The 27,901-nt window shown below is 44.2% G+C and overlaps 1 protein-coding gene and 1 long non-coding RNA gene across 3 annotated transcripts; one reads left to right on the forward strand and one right to left on the reverse strand.

Moving 5' to 3' along the window:
* The first annotated feature begins 55 nt into the window (after positions 1-55).
* LOC131555185 (uncharacterized) lies at positions 56-22,302 on the forward strand. Its single transcript, XR_009274519.1, has 3 exons — positions 56-88; positions 8,849-8,904; positions 21,956-22,302. It is a non-coding gene; the product is annotated as an uncharacterized LOC131555185 (long non-coding RNA).
* On the reverse strand, positions 10,145-27,901 carry PSEN2 (presenilin 2). Of its 2 annotated transcripts, none has more exons than XM_058800985.1 (11): positions 27,847-27,901; positions 23,108-23,302; positions 21,813-22,042; positions 20,877-21,018; positions 19,909-19,976; positions 18,882-19,102; positions 17,991-18,089; positions 15,775-15,852; positions 14,424-14,543; positions 13,807-13,925; positions 10,145-12,671 (listed from the first exon to the last, which is right to left on the reverse strand). In XM_058800985.1, the coding sequence occupies exons 2-11, from the start codon at positions 23,249-23,251 to the stop codon at positions 12,516-12,518; spliced, it is 1,377 nt and encodes a 458-aa protein (XP_058656968.1). In that variant the 5' UTR covers positions 23,252-23,302; positions 27,847-27,901; the 3' UTR covers positions 10,145-12,515. The 2 variants fall into 2 exon arrangements, with proteins under 2 accessions (XP_058656968.1, XP_058656969.1); XM_058800986.1 differs by lacking the exon at positions 27,847-27,901 and adding an exon at positions 24,294-24,461.

The raw sequence follows: 27,901 nt of genomic DNA on the forward strand, positions 1-27,901 counted from the left end.
AACGCGGTGCCTTGTTCCCCGCAGGTCGATGCCAGGGATGCGAGGGGCTCACAGCATCAGCCGGCTCCCGGCTTGTCTGGATGCTCTGGTAAGCGCCCGCCGCTGTCAGCAACTTTCCCGTCTGAAAAATAACAATACAGTCGTTCTGGGGCATTTGCCACATGGCTACATCAGTGCAGGAGTGCATTCGGATGAGGTTTGGAGATGAAATCATTCGTTCCTTCCTAAACCAAACAGGATTCATAATCCTTCTCCAGTTGTAGCAGAACTTGCGGGAGTGACCAACAAACAGCCCCGAGCTTTAATTTCACCATTGTCAATGCTTGTTTTGGCTGACCTTTTCAGCTAACTAGTAGCTTGAATTGAGCACTTAAATCCACACCAGAGGACCTGTATCTAAGTCAGTAGGAGTTGTGGATGCTGTGAATTGTAAAGTCAGTAGGAATTGTGGATGCTGTGGACTTGTGAAGAAGGAAAATGGATAAATGGTCTGCTCTAAGTGTGTAGAGAGGTTGAACTGTACAAAACCTGTGAGTATTACTGCCAATCTGCTATTGCCAAAGTTGCCCTCCTCTGTAGAGGGAGACAATTATTATCTCCAGCTGCTAAGACCAGAGATTGGCTGCTATTTATTGGTCAAGTATTACACATATTCCTTCATTAAAAAAAAAAAAAAAAATTTGCATCTTCCCCAAGCCCCTCTCAGCTTTCCACATAAACCCTGAGAAGGTCTCTGTAAAGCACTGAACAGACAGCTACAAATAAATTTAGCAATATTCATCACCCAAACATTATTGAATTAGAAGCCAGCTCCAATCAGGACTAAAAAGGCTGGATTTGAATTTGAAAAGTGAAAAAAATACAGTTCCCTGGGAAAGGCACATTATTGAAATAAATGCTTAACACACAGGCTGTGTGTAAACAAAATATATCTGAAATGGAAAAGGCAAACACAATACCTGATAAGGGATGGAGGCTCAATATGTAGCTGAAGAAAAAATATAACTGTAATAAGATACCAGCCTTGACAAGTTTTGTCCAAAAAAATGCCTCATTTCTTCATTTCACTACTCACACACCTGTGGAAATATACACAAATTAATTGTTCTATTTGTGGTTAGGTTCGTACTATTTCTAATAAAGAAAAGATCATATATGCCCTCATCTGGAAAGAGACAAGTTGTGGGTGTCTTTTCTAAGGACACCCCTTTATCTATTCCTGTGCTGGATTTGGATGGCAGTGCTCAGTTTCTGTGTAACATCACTTTGCTTGCATCAGCTCGGCATTAATTGTGAAACACCTTACTCACAGTGCTGAGCACGGAGAACTGGAGGCTTTCTGCATGAGCAGGCTGCCATAGTTTGAGATGGAGGCACAGCAAGGCCAGGGTGAAGCTCTCCCCATCTCTCAGAGGCAGGCCTGGCTGCTTCCCTTCATTCACACGCGGTAAACCATTGGATATTTCTGCCACTGCTGTTCAATTTGCATCACACCTTCTCCTGCCAGACTTTCTGCAGCCTTAAAAGACCCATTGAACCCGAGCTCTTTCTGTGCATAAAGAAGAGAGAAGTGTCTGTGTTCTCACCTAATTTGGAGGGCAAAGAGGTAGGAATGAAAGCTGGGCTGAAGCTGATGGGAAAAAATAGTGTATGTCCCTCTTTGTTACTTTTTAGTTCTTAGGGGGAATAGGGACAGGACACCCAGGACTCAATCCAGAATCCAGAGGTTAATTTTGCCTACTTTGGCCACAATAATAATAAAAAGATGAATGTCATACATATGAAGTGCTGGGAGAGCTGTTCTATGGCAGATCTCCCTGTAAAGTGAGGAAAAATGGTAACAGATAAAAAACATTGTCAGTATTTAGGATTGGTTTAGTGCTACCACTTGTGAGATTGACAGCCTTTGATCCTGAAAAAAGGAAGTGTTGTAGGTGGGAAATAGACCAGGGAGCCATCCTTTTCTTCAGGAAGGGTATCAGTGGTTTATGTAAAGCCTTGTTGGCTGTTTGGGGTGTTCAAATTCAGGTTCCCTTCTCTGCTTGGGAAGACTTAACAGCACTCCACACACTGAGACCCTAATCATTGTGCATCCTCTTGTCTTCTCTCTTCAGCCTTACTCATATTATTTAATGGGAAAGTTCAGCAGGAGGAAATGAGGATGGAGCAATCCTCCAACCCCATCCAAATCCCAGACAAATCTGCAGTCAGGCCTTGTGCAAACTGTGCCTTGTGCAGTGGCAGGAGAGGACAGGAGCCCCGTGGGATCAGCCCAGGCTGCCCATTCTGGTTTTGTGCCCTCCACCAAAGCAGTGCAGGTGAAACAGCAGCTTCATGCAGGCCCTGACTCTGGGCAGGGTTTGTGTGGAAGCTGATCTGCTGAGTGTGCTGTGCAAACATTAACTCATAAAGTCCTTCCAAGCAGGGTAGAGGGAAGAAATCTAGTCCCTATAGGGAGGTCCTTTTTCCTCCTTGTCCTGTAGGAAGAACAAGGAAGAATGGATTCAAACTAAAAGAGAGCAGACTTAGGATAGATATTAAAAAGAAATTCTGTACTGTGAGGGTGGTGAGGCCCTCACAGGCTGCCCAGAGAAGCTGTGGCTGCCCCATCCTGGAAGTGCTCAAGGCCAGGCTGGATGGGGCTCTGAGCAGCCTGGGCTGCTGGAAGGTGTCCCTGCCCATGACAGAGCGTTGGACTAGTCAAACTTTTAAGGTCCCTTCCAACCCAAATTATTCTATGATTCTATGCAACTTCTTTGTAAATACCTAAACAATGACATCCACATGACAGCAGAATGAGGTTGTTGCAGGTTAAAAGGTTTTGCACCAGTGTCTAAATCCCATGTAATTTTTGTGTTGTATACCTGCACTCTTTTGGAGGTGTGTGCAGTGCAGAGATGAATTTACAGAGCAAGTCAAAGCAGTCCTGTGAAAAAGCAAGTTCCTAGACTTTGAGGAGTCTCTTGATTAGATATAAAGAATAAGAAGTGAACATTATTAATAAATGCAATACAGCTGTCATTTTCTTCTTGTTGCTTGCTTGGTTGTATTCTATTCAGTCAAATTTCAACATACTGCCTTATCTAGAAACATTTCTGTGAGCATTTCTAGCAAGAAACTTACAACTATGAGGAGTATATAAATCAGTCTTTTATTAAATTAAATTATGAGTTTGATTATAGTAATATTAATTATTATCAAGCTATAAATACTACAGTGATCTATCTATCCTCATGAGAGATATAATCAAAACTATAATAAATTTAAATTATAACTAATAGTTACAATTTACCTATGTCAGAGTCACACTCCCACAGAGTGGGAGTTTTAACCTACTAAGGTTAAAATGATATGTTCAGGATCATTTAATTCTCAAATTTCCTCATTTTCCTCAAAGCCTTGTACAAAGTGGGACACGTTCCCAGAGAGGAATGAGCCAGAAGGGCTAAACTTTTACAAACAGAAGAAGTTAGAAGACCAGAGCCTGGAAGGATCTTTGGGCCCTGGAGTAAGAAGGCCTCAATTGCAACAGAAAATTTCTATGGGCAGACTACTGACCTGCAGAAAAAAAGGTGATGGAGCCTCAATTAAGCAGCAGTTGGTCATTTAATTAGGTTGACAAGTGTCCAGGCTGTTCAGAGAATTCTCTTGCATAGGACAGGCCCAAGCTGTTTCTCCAACCACAATATGCATGGTTGGACTCAATGAACTTGGAGGTTTTTTTCAACCTTAATGATTCTAGGAATCTCTAATAGACATCACCATCCTTCTCTCGTGTTCACGAGCTAACCACAAAGCAAAAGCTCTGGAAGTGTTTCCCTCAGTTCTCCTTCTCCAAGCAACTTCTGGGGCTCAGATGAGCTACCTCTTGAGGGGTTTTGCCTCATCTTCTCTAGAGGGTAATTTTTTCAGGGCAGATGGAATGTCTTCTCTGACTCTGTGGATTTATGGCGTCCCATCAACATAATAATACAGGGATGATGATGATGAAGAGGAACAGTTCAAGTGAAGTCACTGGACAGGTGGCTTGGTTTTAGTAGTTAGCTTGGAGGTATTTCAAAACTTTGGCAGGTGTCAGTGATGCTGTTTGTAGCATATGTTATTTATATGGCTTTTTTTTATGGGCAAGAATGAGAGCAAGAGCTCTCAGAGAAATGGCATCTCACTGACTCAGTCAATGGTAGATGCACATCCAGTATCATCACAGCATCCAAATGATGAGCTATTTTTGTTAAGCTTAGTACTGCTCTGGTTTCTGAACTGTGTATTTTCATCCCAAAGCATTCTGGCACTCATTGCACTTGCCCTGCCTTTTTCTCTCTCCACTCACTGCAAAGGGACAGAGACAAGATGCCATCTCAGTTAGCACTTTAATTTTAAGGTGATTTAGTGCTGTCAGAAGGGGGTGGTGTGGCAGTTCTCAAGATTAATATTTTCTGTCCTAGAGGAAGAGATGATAGTGCAGGGAGCAGGACAGATATTTCCTAGAATCACAGAATATGCTGAGTTGGAAGGGACCCACAAGGATCATTAACTCCAACCTGTGGGCCTGCACAGGACACCACAAGATTGACACAAAATGCCTGACTGCATTGACAAACACCTCATGGATTATGTCAGGCTTGATGCTGTGACCCCTTCCCTGGGGAGCCTGTTCCAGTCCCCAGCCACCCTCTGCCTAAAGAACCTTTTCCTAATATCCAGCCTAAACCCTCCCTGACATGGCTTTATTCCCATTCATGTCACTGGTCACCAGAGGGAAATTTCATGATTCCCACCCCTGTTTTCCTTCTGGAGTTTGCAGTGAGCAGCCTTGCTCTGCTCAGCTGGAGAGGGCAGGGAGTGCCAGCGGGGCTGCCAGGTTCTGTGCAGGAGAGGGGACTGCTGAAGGGCTGTCCTGTCCCCTCATTGAGAAAAGGGAAGGTGAAGAAGACACAAAACCCTTCCCTTTGCCCCCTGTGTTTTGCCTCTCTGTCACTAAGTGGAAGAAAGGGATACCAGTCCTTGTTTTTGGGTTAGTGTGTGGGACAGTGCAGGGCAAGGACAGGCACCCTGCCACCTTAGCAATTTATACAGTCAAACATTCACAGTGTTAGCCTTGCCAGTTCCAATCCTGTTGCACAACAGTGCTTTTTATGGGTGTTGAGCAAAGCCATTTTGAATGAGATGAAGAGTGCAGTAGCCTGATTTGCAGCTGTGTGCCCCAAGAACGTGGCATTTCTGTTTCTCTGTTAAACATTACTCAGTCTGTAATTCTTCTTTGTCTGGACTGGACAGATCAGTTGTTTCTGCTCATTGTAAATTGCATTTGCTTGCAGAGTTTGGTGTTGTGCTCTCTCCCCTTGGCACCTGATTATTGTTTACATGTACCTCAGCCCATCCTGGACAAGGTGGGAAGGCTCAGTTCTTTGTAGCTTCCAGCCAGGATTCACTTTACAGATGATAACTGGCAAAGCCATTCACCCCCTGGGCAAACATGGCAAATTCATTTTAAAGCCAGGCAAACAGGAACAAGTTCTTTGCCTGCATTTAGCCACTCTGGAAAGCCTTTTGCCAAGGACAGAAGTGTTATCTGAACAATTTGGGCAGAGTTGTTCTAAATGGGAGGACAGGCAGGAGCCAGAGGACTTGGGAGAAACAGAGTTATTTGTGAACATTTACTGGAACTAAGAATTAACATCATAGTTCTGCTGGTTAATGGCAAAGTGTGCTGCCAATCCCAGCCACTGCTCCAGCTTTTGGCACAGCGTTGCCATGTCTCACAGAGCTGGAGAGCAGTGAGCCACCTTGCCCTAGCCTGGAATCATCCCCAGGATACCTTGTTTTCCTTCACTGCCCTGAAAGCCAGTGCTTGTTCTGGCTTCCTGGCTTCCTGCCTCGCTGTTCCAAGCACAGCAAGGTGTGGGATGGAGACTGGAAAGCTGCAGGCTGTTTCTGAGTGCCTGTGTGGCAAATGGACAAACTCACAACCTCCATCCACTTGCCACATGATGACTCACAGATAGTCATGACAATTTACTTTAGCAGTCAGTTTGCAGGGATGTTGTGGCTTCAAAAACCAAAAGCCAAAACCAGTATGGGAAAGCAGGATTGTTGCTACCTTTGGATGCTGACTGACCCTTTTCCTGCTTTGCTGTGCTATCAATCCAATTCCAGAGGCCAACTGAGCAGGACTGCATGATCCAACCTCTGCTATCTACATCTGTGTCTGCATACCTGGGCACAGAGACACCAACTGGGGGCAGAACATCCTGACTGGCACGTAGCAGAGTGCAACTAAGAGGGAGACACCAGCAATTAACAAGCCTCTGGAAGGAGTGACTGATTGAGAGATGCTCCAGACATCCAGGTTAAGCCCTTCATTTGACCCTGAGCAAATGATCCAACTCCTATCTGTAAAACAGGGTTAATGGCATTCTTCTGCTCTGTCGTGCTCCTAATGCTAAAGAAGTGTTTGGAAAGCCTCAGTGGGAGCACAGCAGGAGGAATTTCAACCTGCTCCGTGCTAGTGTGCAGGGAAAAGGGTTTCCTGAGAGCCAGCACTGCAGGTTCACTCTCTGCAGACACTTGTGAGATTGCTAGCCTGCAGGAGCCCAAGGTGTGAGCACGAAGATGTGAGCACAAAGATGTCCCTTTCCTTCAGCAGTCCCACCAGACACAGCATCTGGGGATGCAGCTGGACAGAGACTACACCCAGCACCATCCACTCAGTGCCCTGCAGCAGCTTTGGCCGCAGCTGAGCTGCTGCTCTGCTTTCCCAGCACAGGAAATGTTACTCCTTGCCTGAAATACAGATGTTCTCACTGTTCTGCAGCAGTGCTCCTGTTTCATGACAGTGGTACACAGCATGTGCACACAAGAGTAGCAGAGAAGGTACCTTAACCCTTTACATGCTAAATGCCTTCATTTCCCCATCCTATTTAAGTCCTCTTGCCATTTGATTCTTGCTTGCCCACCCAAATCACAGGGACAGAAATCAGGGCAATTCTTTTCCATATTAAAGAAGAAAGTTAAACAGTTGTCATGCCCCCTGAAAACTCACAGAGCACTTGAGAAGAAGACTATTAGCACAATAGCTGGAGAACAAAAATAGCTCAAATTTGAACTACCCAGAATACCACAAAGACTCTATTTGGGGCTTAAAGAGAGGGCATGTCTTTTCTGGCTTGATGAAGGGATGACATTCCTGTTTAGAACAGTTCTGTAATGCTACTGGCATTTTATTGCTACTAACTGTTGGTACACAGGATAGGCAGCTTTTAAAATAATCCTGAATCCTACCTTCAGTTCCAGGGATCTTGTTTGTCTTACACCAGTTTTGAAGGAAGGCTCATATTCTGCAGCTCAGTGAAGTCAGGGAGAATTGTAAATGCTTGTAGCTTAAGCTCTGTAAAGGTTGAAGATGGCATGGCATAAGATAAATAGGCTGGATCTTCCACACTTTTACTTTATGCACTGTTCCTGATCTGTTAGCTGTGGAGTTACTCATATTTTATACCAGGGTGAGCAAGATCTCCTTGAAATCATAGAAACCAGTGAGAAACCAGGAGAAAACAGGTCTAATGCTTTTCCTACTCCACCCAATTCTGCAGGGCAGGTTCAGGAGTGCCAGGCTTCCTGGCATTTATTTCAGCACATATCTAATCCAGAGCTGGCTGTGGGAGCTGTCACTTACCTCAGGCTGCATTTGATAGGGCTCCAACAGTTCCCAGTTTTGGAAAATTTCTACTCCATCCACTTGGCCCTGTACCTGTCTCAGGTTTCTGTATCAAGGAGTTTAGCTAGTTCCACTTCAAAGTTTCTGCTTATTTAGATCTTTTTGATAGTGAGCCACAAATAGTGCTGAGCACTGACACCTCCCAAATTGTGCTCTTGGGCACCTATCAAATGTGTTGCACAAAGAAGATAACAGTTCATATTTGCTTAACTCCTTCAGTGCTCAGGGCAAACATCTTGGATTTAAGAGTGGCAAAAAGTGGGTGATGGCAAATCTGCAGCAAAGCAATTTGTAAAAAAGAACAGTAATTTGTGTGATGGTGTTTGATGCCATGATATGATGTGGATCTTCCTTATGTATCCAAGCTCAAACCCAGCATGGTCATGAGGCCTTCCAGTACCCAAGGGGAGCCCAGATAAAGAGGGAGAGGTACTTTTTACAAGGGCATGTAGTGACAGGACAAGGGGGAATTGCTTCCAACTGAAAGACAGTAAGTTTAGATTAGTTATTAGATTATTGAAATTCTTTACTGTGCTAGTGGTGAGCACTGGCACAGAGAAGTTGTGGCTGCCCATCCCTGGAAGTGTTCAAGGCCAGGCTGGATGAAGCAACCTGGTCTAGTAGAAGGTGTCCCTACCCATATGAGGGGATTGGAACTAGATGATTTTAATGTCCCTTCCCACTCAAACCATTCTATGATTGCATGATTTACTGTCTTGCTTTGTTTCCCACTTGTAGAATGAGAACAGCTCACATCACTTTACCTGGCTGAGGAAGAAAAGATAAATCCAATTAGGAATACAATGTGTGTTTGGGGCACACAAACAGTGTTGTAGGAGAATTTCTGGCAAAGATACCACATCTCTCCAGACTGCTTTCTTACAAAACAACCAAGTTCAAGAAAATAAGATACCCCCTGGTCCTCCTGAGGCACAAACAACAGAGACTTATAGAATGGTTTGGGTTGGAAGGGGCCTTAAAAACCATCCAGTACCAACCCCCTGCCATGGGCAGGGACATTTTCCATTAGACCACGCTGCTTAAAGCCCATCCAACCCTATCTAGCTTGTCCCTGGACTTCTCAGTGCCAAGAGCTGGAAGGACAAGCTGTGTGCTCTTTTTTCCTCCCAGATTAGCAAGACCTACTGGAATAAGAGACTGGAAGTGAGAGGAAGAATGACAAATCAGTAAGTAGAATTATTCCTTTCCTTCTTGAAGATGCTCAGAAGAAATCTTTATGTAATAAACTGAATTTAGCAATGCCTGGGGGAGCCCCTGACTTATGCCTGGGGCTTTGAGGAATGGAACTAGGACTGGATGATTTATTAAAAAAAGAAAGGGGGGAGAGAACCCAAACAAAATGCAGTGTAACAGCAGGACTGCAGTGCTGAATATGGCATCACACTGAAAGCAGCTGGTTTTAAATGAATTCTGGTTCAGCTTGAGCTTGTTCTCACTGAAAGTCTCTCCCATGCTGGACCAAAACTGAAGCTATGCTGAGGTGTGGGGTGCCTGCCTTTCTCTTTTTTCCTGCCACGAAGGAGATTGCAGGGCCTTCAGCCTCCCTGAAACACAAGGGGCACAGGGCAGAGTATTTAAAATGGCTGGTACTTCTGCACATGGACCTGCTGCCCTCCTGTGGCTGCCAAGGAGCATCTCTAAAGCAGAAACTGAGGTCAGGGACTGAGGGAAACAATAAAGAAAAATAACTATATTCAGTTTACACCAAACCACAGTTTGAGTTACAAGCAAGAGAAAAGCAAACACAGTGGGATTAGCTGGAAGTACCTCTGAGGGCAAGAACAAAGAGCCTGAAGTCAGGTTTGATGAATCAGGCCAAGAGTATCAAATGAAAGCTGTGAGCTTCTGCAAGGACTATCCTGTTTCTGGCTTTTTCATTATGACTGATGCTTCTTGTGCATCCTCTGAGGGCAGGGCTCATCTCCAGTCTCTGACACACAGCAGACACTTCAGCAAAAACAACCCCAGACCTCCCACCACAAGTTTCACTGGGGGGTTGCATTAGGCAGGCTCACCACTAGAGTTTTGTTCATGGTCTTGGCTTCAGTGTTAGATCTTCAAGACTGATGTGTGCCCAAGCTGCATTTGAGAGTAGAAGCAATGAAAGACTCATTTCAGACCGGAGAGGAGGGGTGAGTGTGAGCAGGATATCCTCCCACAGGAAAATGCCAACACATGGCACCTCCTAGAGGAACTGAGGTGTTGAGTGACACCAGCACAAGAAAGGTGTCCCCTCAGTGTAGCTGGCAGCTGTGCTGGTTCAGAGCATGCAGCAGTGACACCAGTGAATGAACACATCAGGCAGACAAATGCTTTGCTGATTCAAGGTGCCAGGTCACTGAGTCAGTAGCAGCCAGCTGTGAGTAGGGTAAATCCTGCCCTCTGCATTTCACATGCTGCACAATGTTAACATCACAACAAAACTTCACTTTATGCACAGGTGAAAACATCCAAAGAGATGAGAAATCACTCCACATAATTTTAAAATTTGCATGTCTGTGTGTACATGGACACACAAACACAAATATATATTTGTTGTAAATACATATGAACTTTTATACAATTATAAGCACTCCAGTATATCCATGATATACTCCTTTCACTCACCAGGACAATACATTCTGTTGCACTGCCAGAATCTCTTGCTCAGTTACCTTTTAAATTAAAATTCCTGTCAGTTCTGCAGAATTGGTCAGTGGAAGGCCAGTCTTTGACAAGCAGGTGTCTGCAGCAAACCAGTGGTGATCCTTCAATATGTGAAGCGTCCCCTGCCAGTTTCCTTCAAGTATTAACTCTGCTTTCATAGAAATGCAACCCTGATAAGCCACACAGGATTTTTCTTTCAGTATATACAAATAATTCACATCCTCTCTACACCATGCAATGCAAAAAGTAAAATCACATTTCCCAGTGATTCTAGTCTGATTTGGCTCCACAACTGTTTTCGTTAAAAAGAACAAGCACTAACAAACAAATAGAAAAATCAACTCTCACATAAACCTTAAAAATCAGCAAACAAAGCTCTACTGATTTACATTTCCAAAGGAAATACCTTTTAGTAATAGTTAACTCTGCAGTTGTTAAGTTCAAACATTGCAAATGTGAGAAATGAGGATGGAAAACTGACAAAGAGCAAGAGTTACTGACTTGTCCAGACTGAGACACACACACACACACCCCTTGTAAAAACACTTATGCACTTTTTAAAAATTAGTCTGAATCATCTGTGTGATATCCTTGTTAATTATGAAAGCAGATGAGCTTGAACAGGTCTACTGGAAAAAGCACTACATAAAATTGTGTAATTCAAAGCCTTTGCTAAGAAGTATTTCCAGAAATTAAATTCTATGTCTCTCAAAGACATTGCATTATTCATGAATTCTCACATAATGTTACATTTACTGACACTGATCAGCTGTCAAAGAAAACTGAGCTTGTTTGAGTAACAGACACAGGTAAAAAGAAAAGAAAAAATAAAATAAAATCACAGAACTTTGGCAGCTATTGAAAAACTGACTCAAAGAGTAGTACCAAAATTATTTTCAAAGGTGGACAAAACATAAAGGTTCAGTCTGTCCTATGTATTTTTTACTGACATCAAGCACTGTGATTTTCTTAATGAACTCACTTGAGGGTGTATAGCTATTCCTGAAAGTAATGTAACAACAGATTGAAGTTTGCACCCCAATATTCTGATACAAACTATGACTGGATATTTCCAAAAGAGTTCCTTTGACACTAAATAGCTATTTTAAAATTTGTAATTAAAAAAATAATCTTTAAACAGTACAAAAACCTAGGTAAACCAAGTCTCAGTCAGTGTAAGAGAGGACGTCTTAATAAAGGGAAGGTAAATCCTCCTTTGGAGTAGTTACAACAATGCACAGAAATGAGACCAGAAACACAGCAAGTAAGATACAGGTCTGATTTACTGGAGTTGTTTAGTCATTTCCACCTTAGGGTCACTTCAGGATTGTAGCAATGACCCAGAAAAATATTTCCTAAAAAATAAAATGTTGGGAGGAGAGAGCAGTACGTGTTTCTGCATGCTGAGGATCTGATGTGCTGCAAGGGGCAGCCCTGCCTCCCTCAGCTGCTTGCTGCACTGGTGGATGTGCTCAGAGAGCATCAGGAGCCTGATGTTCCACCATCCCAGCACTGACATCCTGCCTCAGTCCCTCCTGGGGATCCTGTCTGAATCACCATGTCTAACTGAGGTCAGGATAAATGGGCCTTTGGGGCAATTTCAGCAGATGCTGTGTGCACAGCAGAGTTCACTTCTCTAATGGCTCACACACTGCTCCGTGCCTGTTCCCAGCTGGGCTTTTCCAATCACTTGCACCTCGTGTTTGCACACTTCAGAAGTGTAGGTTTAGAAGTTCTAAGTGAAAACTTAGAAATTCTAGACTATGGTAAAAGATGATTGGAGTTCCAGGGCTAAAACACTTTACTTAGCTCCTGGAAGATCAGACCCCTCACCTCTGCAGTGCTCCATGCCACATACAGGTTTCTGTGCTCACAACAGCCACTGTGCACATCAAATAAAATAAAAGTAACACTCTGACATCAGCAAGGAGCCAGGCTTTGCACCAAGAGTCCTGTGAAAAATCTCAGTTCAACATGTAACTATTGGATTTTTAGTACACGGCATATCAAGGAATTAGTGTTTTCCTTACAAATATATGGCACTAAGTGTAAAAACGTTATGACCTATTCCAAACATTGTACCATACTTCACAGCAAAGCTTGAAAAAGAATCCTCTAACTCTCACTTCTTCTAAATGTACAGCTGGTGGGAGGCCAGGGTGTCCATGAAGGGTCGCACGAGGTTGTCGGTCGAGAAGTAGAAGATCAAGCCAAAGGTGATGGAGATGGGGAGAGCAGGCAGTGCTTTCTTAAAAACAGCCAGTAGTAAAAGTGTTAGGCATAAACCCTGTCAGAGAGAACAGAATAAAAATCACAAGGAGGTAATAGACAACCAGAAATTCATCTGTCACCAACAAACCAACACACAGATAATTATCTAAATGCACTCTAGAGCACTGCACACTGCCTGAGCTACCAGCAGCAGAATATCTATGTGCCCACAGCTTCATCTTTCACACAAGCTGGCCAGGTTTTTCCTCAGCAATGTTGAGCACAGAAATCTCTGCTGAGAAAGTGGCATGAACAGCAAATGCAGAGGTACAGCTAACCCCAAGAGGGTAACTTCTGTACACATTATTTTACTCCTTGTTCTGTGCCATTATGAATGAAGTACTGATCCAGCAGACAAAAGCACTTAAATCCTGGTGAACAGCATAGATAGGAGTTCCACTGAAGGTTTCTAATACTTATAACACATTCCCAGTTTACAAAGTCCCTTAGGGTAAAAAAGAAAGAAAAACAAAAAAAACCCCAAACCCAAAACGAAATCAAAAATCCACTGCTGTTCTTTTGGCTGGATTGCTTAATACAATGGGTGAATTTTGGTTTTACCCAGATTTTCTTTTACATTCTAAAAATCCTGCTGTTGTCTTTCTGGTTAATTTCCATGAGGATGTTGAGGTAAACAGCAAGTGCATAATAATTATTTTCCACTCAGATGGAAGCTTAACAGTGTGTCTTCTTTAGACCTGGCAGGACCAACTCTTTAGCAGCCACAGTATATTAGTCATCTGCCCTTACTGATAATTTCCATGGATTTCAGTCTCCTTCCTTCTCATTTTTTTCCAGTTCAAATAGTAGAATAAGATAGGTCCTTACCCTCTTATCTATCAGCTCCCCCTAGCATAACAGAGTTTTCAACTACACTTGCTAATCAGTGTGCAGTTCCAAATATTGACTCTTGTGGCTGAAGCAAACACACCAGCAGTTCCTGGGGCTGTTTCAGCCCCACCACATCCACACTTGGCTCTGCTAAGTCTGGATCATTCTGCTGCAGTGCCTGTCTAAACCTACAGACAAAGTATTCCTGAACACCTAGCAGGTTACCTGGGCTGATTCAGCAGTGCTCAGCTGCTGGTACTCCTGGCAACAATTCTGTGCTGAGCAGGCTGTGACAGAGCTTTTAAAAGCTGCTCACTTACTATGAGAATGGCTACAAAGCAGGCCAGTGTGGTATTCCAGTCCCCACTAGCTGTGGCAGCTGCTTTCCCAACAAGCACGCTGTAAAATATGAAGTCTCCAAGGCCCAGCTTCACACCCCCTGAAAGAAGTAGAAAAAGGAAATAAGTGTTAATTCTCAGCCTCCTGATTTGCTTCCTCCTGAACAAATTCTTGTCCCCTGGGGAGCAGGTAAAGGTTCCTAGTCCTGGCTACCAAACTGGACCCACACATTCCTGAGGAGGCTGAGACTTCCAGCCCCTCTTCCCACTATTTGCTTTGTTCTCCCTCATTCTCTGAGGCTGCTTTCCAAATGAAGCAGCTGGGAGGCACAAGGACAGAGAGAGACAGGAGTCAGGGGGAAGAAGGAACTGTTTTAAATTGTACATGTAGCCAACAGATGTCACTGGAACCACAATCCCAGAACAGATTCTGCACCAGCAAGAGGAAATACACAGTCAGACTCAAGATCTTCATTGCTCAGCAAGCACAGCTATTAGATTAACTGTGATTAACCAAACTAGGAACAGAGTGTTAAGCACAAATAGTAAAGATGTCAGGCTCTAATGACACTGAAAACAAGGTATAAAGCTTCCCTTACTTTCCTCCTCCTCGAGCTCCTCTAAAGAAGTGACAGGGCGGGTTGGAACAGGACCTCTTGTCTCTGACATCTGAGACTCTGCATGAGAGGGGCTCCTGAGCTGTTCTCTGCCATCCTCAGCTTGGGTCCACAAAAACAGGCCAAGAGTGCATTACCGAAAAAAAAAAAAACACAAGAGAGAGCTACATTTTTAACATGTTTTAGCCCATGAAATCCACATTCCTGTGAAGCTGCCCTGCAGTGGGTGAGCCCTTTTTGTCTCCTGGAGATGTGACCATCAGGACCAGCTGATGCATTTCATTGTCCACAAATTTCACTTTTTTTCCCCCCTCTGTTAAAGCCCATCTGACAGAGCCTTTAGCAGTACTTTTGGAAGCAGCCACTCTGTGATATATGACTTTATCTGACAAGTCCTGTTTTTCAGAAGCTCCTACAAACTCTTCAGTCCGTGTCAGTGTGACAGGTTGCTGCAGGTGCAAGCAGATCTGGGACACACAGCTTCCACAGAGCATTCTGTACCCCTCAGCATGTGCTCTGTGCCCCATTTCCCAGCAGGATTGTGTCCCTGCCATCCCTTGGTATGTCAGCTGCTTCATCCTGAAATAAGCAGCATGTTCAGTTATCAAACCTCTGCACACACATTTATTGCCTTAACATTCAAAAGTAGTCATCTCTGAAGTGCAACAGGACTAGATGGGAAATCCTTCCAAAACCATGTAAGATTTGATTCAGTCAACTTAAAACTGCAGTTTAATTTGCATCTCAAGATGATAAAAGCAAAGGCACCCAAATTACTGCAGAACCAGCTACAATGTAAACTTGAATTACAAAAGCTCCTGGTGGGTAACTGCCTTTAACTTCAGGCTTTACCCAAGGGTAAACATACCTATTTTCATTAGCAGGGTGAGCTATAGAGCACTTACAGAGAGGTGCTCCATGGCACTGGTCTGAATGCAGCACTGAATTTCACCAGCTCATCAGTATTATATTTAGGAGCCTATGTTGGAATTTACCATCCCCAGCATGGAAAAACGTAACTCCCCACTAGCTCACTTTCAGCTTTGACTTCAGTACACTGAAAAAGTGAGATGAACAACACTTCTGCTTGATTTGTTGTTTGTTTGGGGTTTTTTAAAATAAAAGTGGCAAGAATATTGGAGTTTCCTACACTGTTCATCTTTGCTGCCAGTCCTAACAGCAGGTTCATGAACATCACTGAGTTCTGCAGGTAACAACACTGAAAAAAAATTCATCCATCAGGATTTGGGGGCTTATGTTACATTCAATCTCAAACATATTCAGTATTTCTGTAGGACAGTGCTGTGTATGGGAGAGGAACATGCAAACAAACCTGCATCCCATGTCTGCTGACTTGCTCCTCTTGCTGCTGTGTCTGGCTTTGCCATTCCAACTGTCCACATCATAGCAGCTGCAAGAAAGAAAGAAAGTAATCAGCTGCACAAATCATTGGCCACTATAGCTCAGAGGAAACAAGTATTTAGCTGTCCCTAAAAATACAAACCCTTGCCCCTGTCAATGCTTCTAAAACACCCAGTTGGTTTCCCTAGGAACTGAGACAGCAAGGTGGGAGAAAGCCAAGGCAATGCATCCATTCGGTTTTTAAGAAAGTTCCAGGGCACAAGTAGCTAAGAGTCAATTTAATCTTCTCTGTGGATTAAAGAAAGCAAAATTCCAGAACTAGGGTCTGCAACTCCTTTGGTTTCTTCCTGATTTCTGGCTATTCTCTTCAAAGAAAACAATTTCCCAGGGAGTGATGGCAATACCAAAGGTAACCAGAGGTTAACTAAAACAGCTTGCTCATGTTCTGCTAAAGGTACAGCACACAAGTGAGGCATCACAGGGGCTGTCAGAATGCAAGTTTTCTCTCTGCCTGTTGTGGTTCCATCCTGTCAAAATATTGCATATTTCTGTTTTGGTTCTAATAGCAACTGATGGTTGGTGGTTTATTCTTGGGATCCTTAAATTGAAAAGGAATACAAACCCTTCCAAAATCAGCAGAAGGGACCTCAAATCAGCTTTTTATTTAAGTGTGCATCAGTCTCCCTGATTTTATAGAAGCTAAGCTAAACAAAATAAGCCAAGGGAAACCCAGTGCCTGCTTTTCCATGATGAGCTCAGCCAAGGTGATGTTTTTGTATCTAGAGGGAGCCACAGAATGTAATGGAGACACTGACATTCTGCACGAGAACTTTTTGTTCATTATTTATTATTTGCTGTACTGCATTCTCCTTTAGGGAAGTTCTTGTTTGTTAATTAAAGCATGGGAGAGACTTCATCTAGATTGTCTCAGGTCAGGGTAACAGAATCTCCTGTAAAAGGGAAGGCAGCTGAGGTGAGCTGAGACTCTGCTTGGAACACATAAAAGCATTTATGTAACATTAAATGCTTGAAGAAAAAAAAATCAGTCAGGTTGAAGGCATCCTCAGCTTGGGACCAAACATTTGGGAATAACTTTTTATCTTCCAAGTGATGTAATGAAAAAGTCACTGAGGTCCATTGTGATGGTGTTCACAGGGGTCTTAGGATGAGGGAAGAGATGGATCTGACTCCATGTTTCAGAAGGCTGATTTATTATTTTATGATATTTATTACATTAAAACTATACTAAAAGAATAGACGAAAGGATTTCCTCAGAAGGCTAGCTAAGAATAGAAAAGGAAAGAATGATAACAAAGGTTTGTGGCTCAGTTCTCTGTCCGAGCCAGCTCACTGTGATTGGCCATTAATTACAAACAACCAACATGGGCCAATCACAGATGCACCTGTTGCATTCCACAGCAGCAGATAATCAATATTTGCATTTTGTTCCTGAGGCCTCTCAGCTTCTCAGGAGAAAAATCCTAAGGAAATGATTTTCCATAAAAGATGTCTGTGATAATCCATGAAGCACTCAAGTTCAGGTCCCATGAGTGTTGAGTCTTTTGCCTTCCAACAATCTGATCTCAGGCATGTGGATACCTCTGACAAGGACACCAGACACTGTGGTAGTTAAAGAGCCCAAGAAAACCAGGGGAGAGAGAGATGACTGATTGTGTTTGCAGAGCAATACTTGAATGCAGCCCTTTGCAAAGTGAGGAGCCAAACAATGAACAATAAAGCAAATTTCTAAGCACTGGCATCTGTACAGTACAGAGGGGGCTGCAGGAATCATGCAGCCTCATCACATGTTTCAAGTGTGTCTGTAAAGCACACACACAATGAATAAATGTATTGAGTGAGCATCAGCTCATCACAGAACTGGGCAAATACTGCTGCCCACCTCACACAGGGTTTTGTGTGCAGAAAAAGAGGCATATTCTGCACTGTATTCATGAAAGGATTAGTCTGTTTCTGAACATCCAGCTTCACAAGGTAAATGTGGGCTCCCTTTGGCTAATTAGAGTTAGCAACATTTTAAGTGGTAAACAAGGCCTTCTACAAAATCCAGAACATAAATGGGCACCATTCTTAAGGCAAGAAAGTACCTAAGACAAGAAAATACCTTTGCTTTGACACAGACAAGGAGTTTCATCTGGCTAAAAACATTAACATTTTAATCTTACTCACAGGAATATATTAATGCAGGGAAAATGGGCTCATTTCTCTCCTGTGCAGTTTCTACCAACATTCTCAGTGGCCCCTTGGGACAGAGAACAGCCATCAGATCTGCAGAAAGAAAAGGACCAATCTCATCATGAACTGTCATGCATATTTTACATTCTTTATCTTTAAGATGTTCTCCCCTTACATTTACATCTATCCATATAAACCAGATGATTTCCTGAATAGCACTTTCCACCACTTTGCATAACTCTAGCTGTTTCAAGTCCCTGAAAGTGATGTTCACTTAAAATACCACCTCCAAGCCTTAATGTAATAATAAGAGTTTTCACTGTGTTAATCCTATAAAAAGCCCCTTGAGAATACCACATGAGTTCTTTGAAAGCTGATGGCAGCATTTCACTGAGATGTTAAATTTAATCACAGGAGGAGTGGGGGTGCTTTGTTCACATTCCACACTCCATCACTTCATACACTGGCTCTGGTTTCACATGCAGGAAGGCCTTCAGTCCAGTTCCATCACATCTCCTCCCTCTTGTCCTGCAGGTTCTCTTGAAATTTAGAACTCACACCAAAATCCATGATCTCTTGACAACAATAAACAAAACCTGCAAGGGTCTGCTACTGATAAAAATCCAGCCACCCCTGCCATGCAGTGAGGTGAGGTTCAGTCCTTCCCTGACTTGGTGATCCACTTTGAAAGACCTGGCTGAGGTACACTACCTACACAAACAATTAACAAGAGACAAGACAGGGAGTCAAATTAATAGCCCATCTGGCACTTTCTAAAGCTTTTAACACCATAAAGTTGTTTTTTGAAGGATATACAGAGTCCTGAGATTGCCACGGAGTAACCTCTCCAGGAGCCACACCTTGAGAGTCACAACCCAGACTTACCATAGATGGAGATTGCACCTAGAATCACCCATGCTGACCACTCAGGTAGATATTTAATGAACACCAATGCCATCAGAGCACTGATCATAATGAGATAAGCTTGCTGGAGCTGCAAGGGACCTTTCCAGTGGATGCAAATCATTCCAACAGCTCCAAAATTCCAGATGACTATGAACAAAGTGGGGTAATCCATGGCCACGTTGTAAGTCTTCAACACTTCCCTGGAATACCACAAGAAAATTCAGCTAAGCAGTGAAAGCCAGTGACATGCAAAGTCACACAAAAGGTAAGGCTGTAATTAAATAAAAAAGCCCCCAGCTACACCAGGAGGAAGCAGAATAGAGCAACTCCCATCATGAAAGGGGAACCTGTCGTTTGGCTGCTCGCTGCTCTGAGCCCTGTTCCTCCTGCCTGAGATGTGCTGTGTTACAGACCAGCACCACACTGCCTTAGTCCTCAGTTCAACAGCAATTCCAAGGGTTTCAGCAGGCAGGATTTCAAGTCTTAAATGAGCACAGGCCTGTGGCTACATGACTGTCTACAGCAAAGAAATGCTGTCAGTGTCATCCCACCACCAGGTGCAATATGCTCACAGTTAAAAATGAAAATGTCTTAACAAATGTCTCACCCACAAGTTAAAAGTTTTCTTTCACCTGATCTGGGAGCTGAGGGAATGAGCTTGAAACAATGTTGTCTTAAGAAAAAAGACAAACCAGGAAAGTAACTTGGCACATGAAATGCCTTTCCACTTGCTTCTCAATGTATAATGCAAGGCCTCTGTACCACAGGATTCAACCTGTTCATTCCATGCTCACAGTATCACTGCCCAGCGATTTCTGTAAAATTGAGCATTGACTAGTAAAGATCTTCTTTTCCAGTTTTTAAAAAAGAAAGCTGTCTTCTTCTAACAACACTTAAAAGTCCATTTGGAGAAGGAGACATTCCTTTTCTTGTTCAAAGTGGGAATTCTCAGCAAAGAGGTGAAGGAGCCCTGAACTGCCAGGTTACCTGCACCATTCCCACTTACCCCAGGTAAATGTAGGTGAAGAGGAAGAGCAGCATCAGGGAGGACAGGATCAGCCAGCCATGGATGAACTGCCAAGGGCAAGAAGAGACAGTGATTGTAGGGGCTGTTACCCCTGCTCAGGTCACAGAACTGGAGCCCAACAGTCTCCTCCTGCACTCCCAAAGACCCTGCCTTCCCTATGGTCACAGAACTGCAGCCCAACAGTCTCCTCCTGCACTCCCAAAGACCCTGCCTTCCCTATGGTCACTGATGGAGGAGGGCCAGCCAATTCCTCCCAGTTCTCCCACTTTCATTTTGAATTCTGTCCCTTAGCATTTTAGCTGTTTTGGGTTTATTTCAGTCTCTGGCAAAAGCATTTTCATGGGTATTCAGACTGGCTGCTAGCTCATACAGGTGTCAGCACATTCTTTCTGTTTGCTAGGAAAGAGGAAGGGTTTGCCCAAAGCTGTAAAACAAACTCTGTCTTTGGGACAAGTTTAAAAAGCAGGAATGGACAGACCACAAATGCTGGGCTGGTACCACATATAAGAACTCCCTGAGCATCACAGAACCTGAATGTGCCTTTCTCTTCAAGCCTTGTGCTCTTCTACCAGAGCTTCCAGAAGGCAGAAATAATACCAGTTCCCACAAAGCTTGTGTGAAATATCTTAATAGAAGCATCCACAGTAAGTGGTAGAAGTACAAATGGCAAAACATTTGGATCAGATGCAGAAGACTCAGACCTGACTCACACAAAGTGGCAGACCTTGTTTTTAAGGGCCTGCCATTAGTGACAAAATAACAGCACAGCCTATTCAGAGGCACAGCTCCATCACCACTGACAAAGACTCCTGCACAGTGCGATTCCTGCTGTGCCCAGCACGAGGATGAGCCAGTGCAGTGCCCGTGTCTCTCACTGCCATGCAAGGCCCATTTGATCCCAGGCTCAGAGCAGAGAGATGGAAAAGGCTCTGGCAGGGATGCTTTACCTTGTAGCAGCGATATTTATAGAGCAGCACCAGGAACACAGTCATGACAATGATGACACTGATCATTACAATGGTGTTCAACACTGAGTTCAAGAGACGCTGCCCCACAGATGGGGTGTCCTCACTGAAAGGGGTGTAGATCCTGCAGGATAAAGCAAAAGCCATATAAAGCACAGATATTCTCTTCTAACTGTCTGTCCCAGATAAAACCAGACCTCTCTGTGTGTGGGAAAGAAAGGGAGGTAGAACTGCCAAGGACAGCAAACATGAGATGTAGGCTGGGCTCAAGTTAATTATCAACTAAAGATTAGTGGTCTCTATCAAAGGCACGTTCTTCTAGAGCAGCTGGGTTCCCAGGTGCTGTTCTGAAATGGGGACACCCTTTCTTTCCACACTTGGTAGGAGGGTCTTGGACTCTTTTATCCCTTCTCACCACCCTATTTTGTTTCCTTCCATTCAGTTCAAGGGACAAGTCCCCCTTTCTCCATGCCATATGTGAAGCAGTTACAGCCCCAGGAGCCAGGCACTGTCAGCAGGAGCTGGAATTACGTATCCACACCACGAGTCTTTAGGAACCAGAAATATCACCAGGAAATGAGACACTCAACCAAATGAACATGCTATTCCCTCATTGCTGCCAGCTACTGAGTGAACAGTCTAGGAGCTCAGCCTGGGCCTTTTCTGCTGCAGAATGAAGCAGCTTCATTATTATGCTGCTCACAGGCCTCACTCAGGGCACCCCAAATGACAGTGCTAACGCATCAGTATAATGCAGGTAAGGGAAAAGCTTACACAGATGAGCTCTGTGTGTGTTCCTACAGCCACCTGTACCTGTGTAAAGGTTCTCCCAGGCTGCCAGGGAAGTACTCTGCATGCCCAGAGTGTGTGTGGGGGGCAGGGGTCCCACATACTGAGGCTGTTTCAGAGCCCACTTACAGCTGCCCGTTTTTCTCCGTATAGAAGCGCACTGACTTGATGGTGGCGACGACAACAATCATGCACAGGGTGACAGGCACAAAGAGCATGATTACATGCTTTGCTCCATATTTCAGAGTCAGTTCCTCCTCTTCATTTTCCAGGATGCTTTCTCTCACTGGAATACCCGAGCCAGACATTTCTCCAGCGGCGATGTTGTTTGGGCCACGGCTGCTGCCTGCTCGCCTCTTCTGAAAAGAAATGTTTGCAAATGTGTAAGATGCTTCTTTTCTTTGTGTTCAAAGCTTGATTCCATCATGTCTCATGAGGCTGCTGTAGGCCACCACAGCATAGCAGCTGAGTCCTAACAGAAAGGTACAAACTGAACAATACAATTAGAAATTCCATTGCAAACAGGTTGCAATAGTTTTTAAAGCAATTCCATGAATACCTAAGGACCTCTTCTGTCACAAGACATATTTTATGAAAAATCCTTTTGTTAGGATCTTTTCTCCTGAGAAGCTGAGAGGCCTCAGGAACAAAATGTAAACAATAATTATCTGCTGCTGTGGAATGCAACAGGTGCATCTGTGATTGGTCTCATGTGGTTGTTTTTAATTAATGGCCAAACACAGTCCAGCTGTCTCGGACTCTCTGGTCAGTCACAAGATTTTATGATCATTCCATTATTTTCTATTCCTTGCTAGCCTTCTGATGAAATCCTTTCTTCTATTCTTTTAGTATAGTTTTAATATAATATATATCATAAAATAATAAATCAGCCTTCTGAAACATGGAGTCAGATCCTCGTCTCTTCCCTCATCCTGGGACCCCTGTGAACACCACCACACTCTTCAAATACACATATATATACAGACACATGAACACGAAGGGCAAGATGCCCAGAATTAGACAGAAAAAAATGTCATCTGAGGTGACAAAAGCTTGACATGTTCCTCCTCTCTCAGCAATGCTGTGCTTGCTTTATCCTGCTGCTTTGCTGGCAGCTGGACTAGATTCTGTTCTAACATTAGCTGCCTCTGACCAGAGCAGACAAGAAGGCTAAAAAGGATGTCCTGCAACAGTCAAATGTGCATCAGGTCCTGATTAAAAGCCTGATTTGGCATCTTTATCAAAAGGGAGGAAAAGGGAGGAGTACATATGGGGGAAAAGTCAGGCTGGAGGAAATGGCAACAGGCAGTGCTGCTGCTGGCTGAGAGTGACACCGGTGAAACAACAGCAAAGCCGATCCTAGAATCCAGCCTGGAAGGAGGGACTGAGGGGTAGCAGCACTGCTTCTGTCAGCACACACCTACCCTGTGTGCCTGTGCTTCCCCTGCCTCTGAGGCTGGCAGGCCATCCTGGTAGGAGGGGACAGGAGGGCTCTCAGCAGACATGAGGGACGTTCTCTCATTGCAGGGCTCCTCCTCGCTGTCCGAGTTGTTCATGAAGGCGATCATGGCCGCTGCCCAAGGGGGCGCTCAGGAGGGCACAGCCAGCACTGCCCGAGCCTGTGGGGACAAGCACAGAGCGGGGAGAGAACAGTGAACACCACACTGGAAGTCTGAGTAGGATTCAGCAGATTTCACCAGGGAGGCTCCATCTCCTCCCAACAGCAGGTTTGTCCTGCCCTCACCCAGCCATGACAATCCCTTCAGTTCAAGTCACTGGGACGGCTGCAGGCACAGCTATCAGCACAGTGCAGCACTAAAGAAACTTGTTTTTCCTTTACCACAGCTTCCACACCTGCTGCCTCTATTTCCCCTCTCCCACCAGCACACCTTGCCTTCCACAAAGGAGGTTCCTCAGTGCTCAGTGTTTGTTTGGCAGGGCCAGACACAGATTCACCTCACACACAGGCTGCCTGTCAGAAAGCTCAGCTCCTACACAACACCCCCAGGAGCATCAGCAAGGAGCACAAGTTTCTTAGTAACCTGGAGCCTCAGCTTTACATGAGGCACTAATCAGGAGCTACATGCTGTCTTATGACTGTTTATTAACCAGATGAAATTTATTAGCAGTGCTTCTCTCTGCTGATGAAGAGGTTTGCATAGCAAGTGAAACACCTGTCTCCTTTTAGGAGAGCCACTTGTGGGCTTTTCCTTATGCTGGCTTGTGATTAAAAGCAAAACTACTTGAATGGGCAAAAACACAGAGAAAAAATGTGGGGACTAGAAATGCTTGGCCTCTTTTCACCTACTGCTATGCAGAAAAGCAGGAGATGCAGTGACAGAGTGCAGAAAGGAAAGGAACAGCTCTTCTTTCTAGACACCAAAGGGAGAAGGTGCATTGCCCTAAATACGGCAGAACAGCCTTAAATTCAGGATTTCGGGAAGTTATAAATGCAACTAGTAGGAAAATTCCTTTTAGCATTTATTAAGTCAGCTTAACAAAGCAAGTAATGAATCACTTTTCTGATACCCAGCCACTTGTCCAAAAGCAAAACCATACCTCTGTTGCATTGTCAGCAGTTGTACCTACCAGAACTCTACAGAAGCTTACCCAAGTTCCTGTGTCTCAGGAAATAGGAGAGGAAGCTGAAGAAGGCACGTGATTTGGACACAGTCACTGAAATCTGAATCATACATTCACAGCCCAACCAGCACACCCTGACATCAGAGAGTTTGCTTTGAAGATCTGTGAGATATTCTTGCTTCTCACTAAAAGAACTGAAATTCGCTGTGGAGGAAGGAAAGAGGGAGGTGTAGGAGACCCCTCCTTTCTGTCACAGCCTCCTCAACACATCTGCACCTTCAAGAAATTTTAGAACATCAACTCAATCCACCCAAAAAGTGAAACATTTTTCAGACATCTGCTCCTCCCCTGGCTTCTCTTGCTTTTTCATATCATTTTGTTCCTCCTTTGGTGATAAGAGTGGTACATTATGGGAAACAGAAGCAGGGCTAACCCTCACACCAGGCCTGTCAGCTTCATTGTAATCCTGTTCTTACTGAGTGAGCTGCTTAACACTTGTGTGCTTATTTCTTACAGAGACCAAGATCTCCTCTCTGGATGCTTAACACACTTTATTTAATTATTCTATCTTTAAATATTTATTACAGTAATAAATGATATCTAAATATTTATATTATTATATTATTTAAGTAATTATTTAATAAATAAATTTATTATTTATAAGTAATTTGCTCACTCTTTTGACTGAGCACCTGAGGGCTCACAATTTGCAGCTGGGACACAGGACTCTGCTCCAGTTCTAGGATGTAGGTCTTTAAAGAAGTCAGATCCACAGTCATTCAATCATTACATACTTCTGGATGAGGAACAGGATAATTTATTCATGCCACAGGATCTGTGACCTACAGGATTTAAATAACTCTCAAAACCTTCTCCTCATGCCAGACACCAGGGAGGAAATAAATAAAGCTTTATTCACTGATAGTTTGGGACCCAATCAAAATACTGAAGAACTTTTTCTCACATTATTTATGAAATCATTTTTGCTACATAAAGAGAGCAATTCTGCAGAGGAGTCTGAAGGGACAGCCAGTCAGCCTACTTTTAATACCCTACTTATGCCCAATGGAGGAGTTAAACCAACAGCAAAACCTCTGTGCCAATTACTAACCTTCACAGTTACATGGGAAGAAATAAACTCAGGTTGAAATACAGCCAGTTTTAAGGACATTTTTTCCCAGGCTCCCCCAACAAGGATATAGAAGTGCCATCATACTTCTGCTCAGCAAGCAGATTCAGTGCTGAACACAGCTTCAGTGTCCCTTGTTTGCACAGCCATGGTCCCAGTGAGGATTTACACAAACACATCCCAAGGGATCCAAGACTTTAGAGGTCTTCTGCCTTGGATTGATCGAAACTGTCCTGCAAGAGGTTGTCTTACCACTCTCCAACTCTCATCAGCACCAGGTGCTCATCACCTGAGTCACAAAGCCACACTGTTCTCTGGTCTCATTTCACTGCTAAAACTAAGGAAAAGGGCCTTGTGGAAATTGTTTCTGCCTGCCAAAAGGGTGCTGCACACACCACAGTGGAAAGCAAGGGAGCTTCTTTCCCACTCATGCTCATGACAGCAAATATGCCTGTGCATACTGACTGTTTTTCTAGGCTGAGCTGGAAAAGGGAGGAGGACAGCTCAGGAATGGAAAACACTGAGATAAATATAAGCTGTATCTGTATTCACAGAAAGCTTGAGAGCATGATCTGCCAAATACATTGAACAAAATTCCAGGCCATTATCAAAGTGAAGCACTAAGTTGTATCAGGCAAGGCTCTCCTCTCTGCCTCTCAAACCAGCAGGTCCCATTCAAAAAAATCATACAGTGCATAAGAGCAAAATGACCCAACTCACAAAACTCTGTGGAAAAAATGAAAGAGGACAAAAAGTAGGCCAGTAGTAAGTGCTTCTTACAAGAGCTGAGGTGGGAATACAATTACTCCTGCTTTACAGCAGTCTTGTGAACTCTGAAGGGAAGCAGGAGTCACCAATTCTCTTTCCAGATGTCCTTCTTTCCTCAACTGCAAAAAACCAGCTTCATGGATTTTAATTAAACTGGGCCAGTTCACTAACATTAAGATCTAGCCTCAGGTTGCCTTTTATTTTCATGCTGCAAACAATCTAAACCCTTTGCTTTGCATTTCATCCATCACAAATAATACCTGTACAATATACAGAACAGAATAGCTGCTGTAGCCTGGCAGAATACTTAATTATCCACTTGAGAGTTTAAATTCCTTCTTATCCATATTGTTCTCTTTGATGGCAATTAGATTAAGAAAAATGTATTTTCTTTGCTATATTTAGATCAAGAGAAAGCTTTGAGATGATACTGACAGCCTGATGTTCTCCTAAGTTTTGGCTGCAGAAAGCAGTGCTGTTGATAAATATGAAGAGAAGGAAATAAACTTAAGAAATCAGAAGTGGTGAGGCCAAAATTAGGAGGAAATATTTCCATGCTCTTGCTAATAAATATAGTCAGAATGGGCATGCTGCTAAAATGCCAGGGGACTTGGAACACACCATCTCAGCGTGCAAACACCGCTCACTTTCCGCCCCAGAACACAAAAATAACAAACCACAAGATGCTGTGGGAAGCAGCAAAGATCCATAGCTTTCTTTCTACATTGTGGCTGAACCAGCACTCCTTTCTCTTGTCCCACAAGAAAGGCACAAGATGTAGTTCCCAAAGGGCGATTCCGGTGGCAGAGCTGAAATCAGACCCTGCCCGGGAGGGTCAGGAGGGTTATTCTGCCAGCACTGAGCCCAAATACTCCGTGTCACAGCATGAAGGCACCACAGCCCCACACAATAAAACCTCAAATCTCACACTTCTCGTGCGGGAGCAGCAATTCGCATCCGTCCCAGTTCTGCCGAGGGCATCAGAGCCAGCACAGGGGCTGGAGGTGACACTTTGGGGACACGCAAGGACACCTGTGTCGGGCTGAGCTCCTGTGTCCTGCCCGAGTGGCCGCTTTCCCCTGTGCCCCCCACACAGGGACACAGCGGGGCTGGGCCGCTGCCCTGCGCATCCAAGGCGCACATCCAGGGACACCGACAACATCTAAAAAAATTGAAAAAAAAAAAACCCCAAAAACAAACAAGCGCCAAGAGAAGCCCCAGCCCAGCAGGCAGAGGCTTTGCAGGAGGCCAGGGGAGCTCCTGCTCCCATGCGATGCTCTCCCTGCCCGGCTGCCCCTCCGAACGCTTGAAGAACTCTGCCCGGAGTTCTCTGCCTCCGGGCGCTTCCACATGAAAGCCGTGACACGCCGCCACCGCCCAGCAGAAATAGGTGTACAGGTAGCTTAACACACGTACATACAGCAACTCACGTGGAAATATGTAATTTTTTATATGTAATATGCGTATATACGTGAACATGCATTTCTATGTATATACACACATAGACAGAAACAGGCAGCTCCGGGAGCGCGGCGACCCCGAGACCCTGCAGGAACGCCAGGCCCGTCCCGTCCCTTCCCATCTATAACCCGCAACATCCCGATCCCAATTCCCATCCCGTTCCCCATCCCAATCCCAATCCCGGTCCCGATCCCAGTCCCGCGCCCCGGCCCCGCTGTTTACCTGCTCCCGGCACCGCACGCGCCCCCCGCCGCTCCCATTGGCTCCCGCCCCAGCG

This window comes from Ammospiza caudacuta, chromosome 3 (genome assembly GCF_027887145.1).
Source record: "Ammospiza caudacuta isolate bAmmCau1 chromosome 3, bAmmCau1.pri, whole genome shotgun sequence".
Classification (NCBI taxonomy): domain Eukaryota; kingdom Metazoa; phylum Chordata; class Aves; order Passeriformes; family Passerellidae; genus Ammospiza; species Ammospiza caudacuta.